The sequence below is a fragment of the Mesitornis unicolor genome, unplaced genomic scaffold (assembly GCF_000695765.1).
Source record: "Mesitornis unicolor isolate BGI_N332 unplaced genomic scaffold, ASM69576v1 scaffold10400, whole genome shotgun sequence".
Classification (NCBI taxonomy): domain Eukaryota; kingdom Metazoa; phylum Chordata; class Aves; order Mesitornithiformes; family Mesitornithidae; genus Mesitornis; species Mesitornis unicolor.
Window position 1 is genome coordinate 8,253 of NW_010159074.1, and position 7,484 is coordinate 15,736.

A 7,484-nucleotide genomic window follows, 5' to 3' on the forward strand; every position below is an offset into this window, starting at 1 on the left:
ACTGTTCCACACAGGTTTACTTAACGTGGCTCCACGTGGTGAGTGCTTGTGGGCTTGGGAGCGTCCTTCAGGAATGATGTTCTTGGTGTGAGTTACATCACGATGTGTCCGAGCATCGCCAGCTCTGTGGTGATGTTTTGGCACTGCTAACGCCAGCACAGAGCTCCTGGACTGCTGCTTCTTTCCGTGGTGGTGCTGGGGTGCGTTTCCCAGAGCAGCTGCTGTCTGGTGTTCTTAAACTCATGAACCCCCTTCAAAAGGCATCTTCAGATCTATCATCCAGGCTGTGGTTGGAGGTGTTACTTTACCAGAGGTGGTGTTTGTGGTGGTGTTGTGGATGGCTGTGCTCAGCTCTTTCTGCAGTACCCCCTACCAACTGCATCCCAGCATCCCCAGCCGTCACGTGCTGTGACAGCGTGGGTGTCCCTGTAGCAGCTAATGGGTCAACTCTAGTGGAAATGGACGCCAAATTCCTGGGGTCAGATGCCAGAATTTGTGCCTTCACTGGCAGACACAAAGGGCTCTGTTTCTTTTATTCTTTGAGGAATAAAAGGCTGGTCGTGGCAGTGGCATTTGTGTGCTGATCTCTGTGAGGCTGCCAAGAGCCCTGTGCCCCTCCTTGTTTCCCAAGTGTCTGTGTGATGCTGTGTCCCATCAGAAGGAGGGTTGCAGTTGTCTCCCACCTCTCCAGAAGCACCAAAAGCAGCTCCCAGCATGGCTGGCAGAGACCAAGTGGATCAGGAGCGCCTGCTCGCTGCTTTCCCAGACCCACACAGCTTGCAGAAGCTGCTCATAGCTCATGTGTAGGAAGCCCTGCGGGGGGGGAAAAATGAGAGTGCAGCTAAAACACATTTTCAGTGTAAATCTGATATAAAATATTTAAATCTATAAAGTACCTCCGGGATGAGCTCTGCCAGATAGAGCTGCTAATGAGAGAGAAGGACTCGTTAGCTCATTCTTCCTTGCCGCTTGGGAAGAGGTGTGGAACACATGGCCATCTGACGTGCCCTTTCTTCCTGGCTGCCCCTGGGGCTGCGGCTGCCCACCAGCCCCCCTGCCCTGCATCTCACCCCCGCAGACCTGCCTGTGCGGAGGGGAGCAGTGGGTGATGGTGGTTTTAAAAAGTGTGTTCTTCCAGCAGGCAGCACCTCCCAGGAGCCGCGGGCGCTGGCAGCCGCAAGCCTCACCTGATGCGTTGGAACATCTCCACTCAGGACCACACCAAAACCGGGCTGCTTTTGTTCTGCCCTTAGTGTTTTGCACAGCAAAAGCAGAAGCTGAGCCCATGTCTACGCTGCCAGTGGCTCTGTAACCATCTCTTTTGTTCTGTGTCTTTCAATTTTGGCTGCTGGGGCAGCGTGGCGCCGTGCCACGTAGTTAGGAACGTGGGCTAGAGTGGCGGTCCTGGCTGGCATCCTGCACCGTGATGGCCATCCCGAGTCCCTCCTGCGGCCGCTGCCGGCTCTAGACTTAGGTTTGACCATACTTGTTGCGTTTTATGGCCTTTGCCCGCGATTAATTGTAATGCCATGAGCATCTCGTGCGTCTGCTCCTCACGGGATGACTTTGACATGTGGTGGCGATGGCTGATCACTTGGTTGACGTTTGTTAATCACATTGTGTGTATTCTGGATGAAGTTCTCTTCTGGCTGGCAGGGCCTGTTGTGGGGGAGGGAGGAAAGCTGCAGGGAGGAAGGGAAAGGCATCTTTAAACACAGATGTGACTCATTCTGTAGAAATTCAGATTAGAGTTTGCTGATTTCTAGAAAAAGAACTCTAAAAGAGCTTTTTTTATTTCTTTTCTCCTGAAAGATCTTCAGAAATTATGAAAGGGGGGAGATGTTTTAAGATCTTTTGTGGATGCTAAACGTAGCTAGCAGAGAACTTCATCCTACTGCACTGGTTTGGTTTGGTTTGTAGCTGCAAGTCATCAAAGTGACCTTACCTTGGATTGTGTGTTTTGTTTTGATTGATGAGTTGCCATCTGTCCACCTAATTCAGAAGTCCAAACTGTATATCATGATATAAATTTCTGGCTAAATTATTAAAACCCCACAGACCAAAAGAACCTTCCCTTTTACTTAGAAGCAGATTCTGGAGTTGCTGATCTTTTAGTAAACTGTGGTGTGTGATGTGCACTTGTGTACGTGTTGGGCTGGGATGGATTTCTGGAAACAGAGTACAGGAATACTTACTGTCTTCTTAGCTAATGGTGCTTTTTATTCAAAGTAGCATTGAAGAGCTGGAATTTTTCCTTGCTGAGCAAAAAAGGTAGTGCAGGATGTTGTGAATTTGCTGCCTCTGGAGCACACCGTGGGAGCTGCGATGGAGGAGCTGCGTGCGTGAAAGCAAAGCTGATGTGTGGAGTTGGGAGCATGCGCTCACCCCAGTGGCCCTGCACGTGGCCATGTCCTCTGCACGAGGTGTGCTGGCTCCAAGGAGCCGTTGGGTGCTGGCAGGAGACATTGGGAGGTGGCTGCGGAGCTGCTCCAGCAGGATGATGCTCAGGCTGGGTTGCTCTCAGACCGCCCTCCTGCTCATTTTGCAGGCGCAGGCCGAACACCTGTGTGCAGGAAAAGTGCAGGCCCCTCTTGTGCTCCTGCTGGTGGGTGTTCTTTAGTGAGTCTTGAGCATGAGGATTGTGCATTTGTGTTTTTTGTTGTGTTTGTGGGGTGGTTTTAACTTTGCCAAGCTCTGGAGTAGCAGGAAGCCCCGTGGTGGGACACATGTACAGAGAAGCAAGAGGCAGCCAGAGCATCCCTCACCAGTCTGGGGTGCAGGCTGTTGTCCAAGCTGCCAATTTACGAGGGGGTGGAGCAAGAGGCGTGCATAGAGTCCACTCGTCTCGCCCCAGTGGTTGCATGGGCCAAGGCTTGGGACTGCCTCTGCAGAGTATTGCACCTCTATTATTTGAAACAAAACTCTTTGTCCGAACTGGTGCGTAAGCCCTCCAGTTTAGATCAGAGTTAAGTGATTCAGTGAATTTCTGCCACTTTGTCCCATTTTTGTTAGTCATGGGGTGATACTGGGTATGGTACCTTTGTGGGCTGAAGGGCTGTGAGGTCCCTCTCTCTGCACGGCACCAGGGATGGCTCTGGCCTCTGGAGATGGTCTTGCACCTATCAGCCCAGCCTAAGGTTGAGGTGCTGCTCTTCACCATCCATCCTCCTCGCTGGGGTTTCTTCTGTCTAAGGACCCTTATTTTGGAGGCAGCGTTGCTGTGTTGGGGAAGGAGAGCAATCATTCTCTTATCATGCAAATTGCCTCAAGAAAAAACAGAGTGCATATGTGAGGGGGAAGAGGAGAGGAAACTCGGTTCGGATGAGCACTTGTTTGCATGAAGCCTTTCTCCTGCCTGAAGAGTGGGTTAAACCATCCAGTGCTGGTTGTGGAAAATGAGAACAGCTCCGTAACTGCTGGATGGGGGTGACCAGCCCCAGGTGCACCCCGGAACATTGTGGGTGCCCCAGAACATTGTGGGTGGTGGCTGAGACCTGGGACGGGTGCTTGGGTGGAGCGAGGGCAGGCAGGGACCCATCCAGCAGAAGTTTCCAGTCCTTGGCTGCGAGTCCCCAGGAAGCACCAGAGCACAGGGTCCCGTGGCTGGGTGGTGGGAGGAGGCTGCTGGGCCCTCTGTCCAGATCAGACAGACAAGTGGGCAAGGTGTCCTCTCCCCGAGCAGCTGGGCTCGGCTTTACTGAGCAGTTTGGGCACATATATCCTGTGTCTTGTGAAAAGCCTGTGGGAGGCTTTTAAGAGTGGTTGTGTTTAAAAATGTGCTGTCACACACATCCACACAAAAATCCCCAAAATATTTGAATCTGCATAACCTCTTAGCAGCATTTTACCTTGTTTTTTCTTTCTCTGTTTGCCAAAACGAGCTGGGTTTGGGGGCAGGGTGGCAGGAGCTCTCTGCAGGATGGCTTTTGGATCCTGCTGGTGCCTTATGTGGTTCAGCAAGCAGCCGGCCCAGGGGACCATTTCCACGGCATGCACTTTCTGGCACACATGGCTGTGATCTTTCTGTGGTCAACTGTTTGCTGGTGACAGTCTGCACACCCCAGTTTCTTAAACAAGCCCCAAATCTGTCAAGCCTGTGTGCAGTGGAGCTCTCTGGTGCCGAGGGCTGTGCAGACCAATGCTGTTTGCACTTCAAGCGCCTGTTTTTGTCTGCCCATGACAGTTTGTGTGGATAGACCCAAACCATCAGGTTTGCAGAGTTTTTGCTCTTGTTTGAGGCCTGACTTCTTGTGGGCCCTTTAGAAAATATAACCCTTTAATTTTGCTGCTTTTTTTTCGTTCTTTTATTTCCTCCTCATTATCAGTTTTTAGCAAATCAGTGAGCAATCCTATGTTCATCACCTCCAGGATCTTTCAGTCTATGGACTTTAATTGACTGTGGCGTTGTTAAACTCCTTTCAGCAGCACGACTCCCTTGGGGCAGGGGCAAACCAGCTGGTGGAAAGCAGTGCTTTAGGATCTGTGTCAAAAGGACAGAGGAAATGCAGGGGGCTGGGATGTAAAAGCTTACGGGTACCCGAGCATCACTGCTGGGCCAGGGGCTGCTGAGGAGTGTTACTGAAGGGAAGAAAACCAGAATTAGTATCTCATATTTTACAACAAACACCCTGTAGCATTGCCCTAAACATCCAGTGTTATGGAAACACCAGCTTAAATGTGTAGTAACTGGTAACAGCTGGCAAGCTGGAAGGCCCTCTGCTGTGCCTGGGGACAGTGGTTGTCCCTGGTGGAACGCTGTCCTGATGGGGTGAGCAGAGGAGTGACGTGGTGTCCCTGGTCCCAGAAACTGCCCCTGGGGCGATCTGGGTCCTCAGGAGCCTCCATGAGGGTTTGGGCGGTGAAGGGGAGCAGGTACCTGGAGGGTACAAATGCAGCAAGGCTGGCAGGGACAGGCAGGACATGTGGGGAACAGGGAGATACGACGAGTCAGCCAGGCAGGGACTGCATCGTGGCCATGCAGGGAGATTATTTCGGGGACCAGCAGCCTGAATGGTGGAAGATACAAGACCTGGAGACCAGGGTGTGTGTCCGTTCTTGCAGTCCATGCTTCACCTTGCACTACTTCCACACTTGGGGTGTAGGAGTGTTCTGCTTTTCATGCCTTCCACCCCGAGCAGCACCCCTCGCTTGAGGGCAGCACTGCTGGGCACCGTTCCTGTGGCTGACGCACATGAATTTGGGGGGAAGGAGGGGGACGTGCAGGCTGGAGGGAGCCCAGCCCCCTGCTGACCCTCTTTTTTTTGCCTCCGCAGACTCACGCCTCACTATGTTTACCCCCAAGCCATCATCCAGCCCAGCGTGGTGATCCCCACCCCGGTGCAGTCCATCACATCTCCCTACATCGACTACACCGCCGCCAGCCAAGCCTATTCCCAGTACACCACAGCTGCCTACGACCAGTACCCCTACGCTGCCTCCCCCGCTGCCGGGTTCGTGGGGTACGGCTACACGGGCGCCGTCCAGCCCCCCCTCACCGCCAGCACCCCCGCGGCGCCTGCCACCGCTTTCGTGCAGTACCAGCCCCAACAGCTCCAGCCCGACCGCATGCAGTGAGGGCCCTGCCCGCGCCTTCACTGCCCAGGACAATCTTTTACAGTGGGAGGATACGACTGGGACAGCAACAAAAAAAAACAATAAAAGAAACAAAACAAAGGAAAAAAAAACCCCACCCTGCCTCTTTATCCCCTTCACGTAGGTGCATAGCGAAACCTAAGCTATTTATCGTGTTAAGGGCAAACCCAGGCCCTTACAGTCTGACTGTGCTCACGGAAATGGACTTCTGGTAAGTTTATTTTTTTCAATCTGGACAGATACTGTCTTGAAGATGTTCTGAAAGTGACTGAAATGTTTCACAGGAAAATGACAGATTTCTTGCACACATCGTGGTCTGCTTCCATCACCCGTGGTCGTCTTTCCAGCCCTACCCCATCAGCCCTCCCCTCCTCATCAAACCTGCAATCCTCTTAATTACTGTTGAGGTACAGAGGTACTCGGAGAACGTGGAAAAAAGCAATCTTATTTTTTGGTTGTACAAAAACTTTGTAATACTCAGAGATGCCTTACAGAAAAAAAAAACAAACAAAAGAAAAACTATTTTTTAATATTTATTGCGATTTTATTCGCATGAGCTGTGAATTGCAGACAGAAGAATAGTAGTAAGTATCTGCCTTGTTTAATTCTCATTTTACTAAATTATTGTATGTAGGTAAAAGTTCTTAAGTAATTGCTGAATCACTTCAACATGCAAAAGGGAATATTGGCTTGAAGGAGAGCAGAATATTCCTTTAGTCAACGCACTGTACTATTTTCTTATTGTAATTGTTACTCTGTTAAGATTATCTCAAATTTAGGTATATTTTTAAATGCAAAAAAACCCAACCATGAATACCGAACATTTTGTCTACTTTAGTAGATCTTTTGTTACAATGCTGCAACCTATGGAGACACTTACAGTATTTATGTAAAAGAGATTTGAGGCTGTTGGCCAGCAAAGCTTAGGAGAATATCATGAGTGGAGCAAAAGAGGAAAAGGTGTTAAGTCATTGAACAAATGAGTAAATGTAACCTTTTTACGCCGATAATCCAACAGCCAAATAAAGGAAGAGAACAGATGATGTAAGTTAAGTGCATTTCTACAAAGAACAGCAATAAACTATTTTAACTTCTAAAATTATTTGGTTCTGCATGGTACCATGTTTGCTTGGCTGGAGTCCCTGAGGGAGGCCTTTCCAATGGGCCTGATCTGGCTACACTGGACGCACTAGGGTGGGCTGGGGACACGTGTACTGCAGTGCAGCAGAGCCTGCAAGAGCCCCTGCTTGCATCCTGACCCAGCGTCACGTGGGTACAGGCATCCCTCACAGTGTCCCCTGTGTGCTGCTGCTCACTCTGCATGTCCCCAGTCACCTGTAGCTCTTGGCCCCTTGGGGTTTTTGAACCCCTCGACTTTCCCCTCACCAACTTGCTTTAGAAATTTGGTTCGCAGATTTTGACCATTACAAACTGTAAATATCAGCTTTCAAAAGTAAATAAGATTATTCTGTTTCAATGTGCTAGTTATCTAGTTCATCTCTGTAAAGGTTACAGCAGAAGCGGTGCCAGGAAGTCCCTGCATCTTTGGCACCAGTGTATGTTGCTGCTCAGAAGGTGGTGGGGGATTCCTAAAGTCATCCTGAGGAAGAGGGTGCCATAGGATGGAAGTGGAGGCAGTTCAGCACTGTGCCTGATCAACTGCCCTGGTAAGCTTAAAGGCACACAGTGGGCATGTCTAATGTCATCAGTAGGCCTCAGAGTAAACAGCCCATCTCAATGAATGGAAACAGCTCATTTCTCCCTTGCTTATATTGCGTGAGAATGCAGATCCTGGTGAGGCTCTTCGTCTTGGCCAGGATTTTGCTTACAACTGTGTGGGTGACATTTATTTCCTTTTTAAGTAATTAGTTTCTGGATATGGCCATGGGACT

General features: G+C 50.2%; 1 protein-coding gene across 1 annotated transcript in view; it reads left to right on the forward strand.

The window, feature by feature from the left end:
• The window catches only part of RBM38 (RNA binding motif protein 38), a 13,446-nt gene extending 7,776 nt beyond the window's left edge, over positions 1-5,670 (forward strand). The window contains exon 3 of the mRNA XM_010185480.1: positions 5,274-5,670. Within this exon, the coding sequence (XP_010183782.1) occupies positions 5,274-5,574 (301 nt within the window). The 3' untranslated portion in view covers positions 5,575-5,670. The remainder of the gene's footprint in view (positions 1-5,273) is intronic.
• Positions 5,671-7,484: the final 1,814 nt, after the last annotated feature.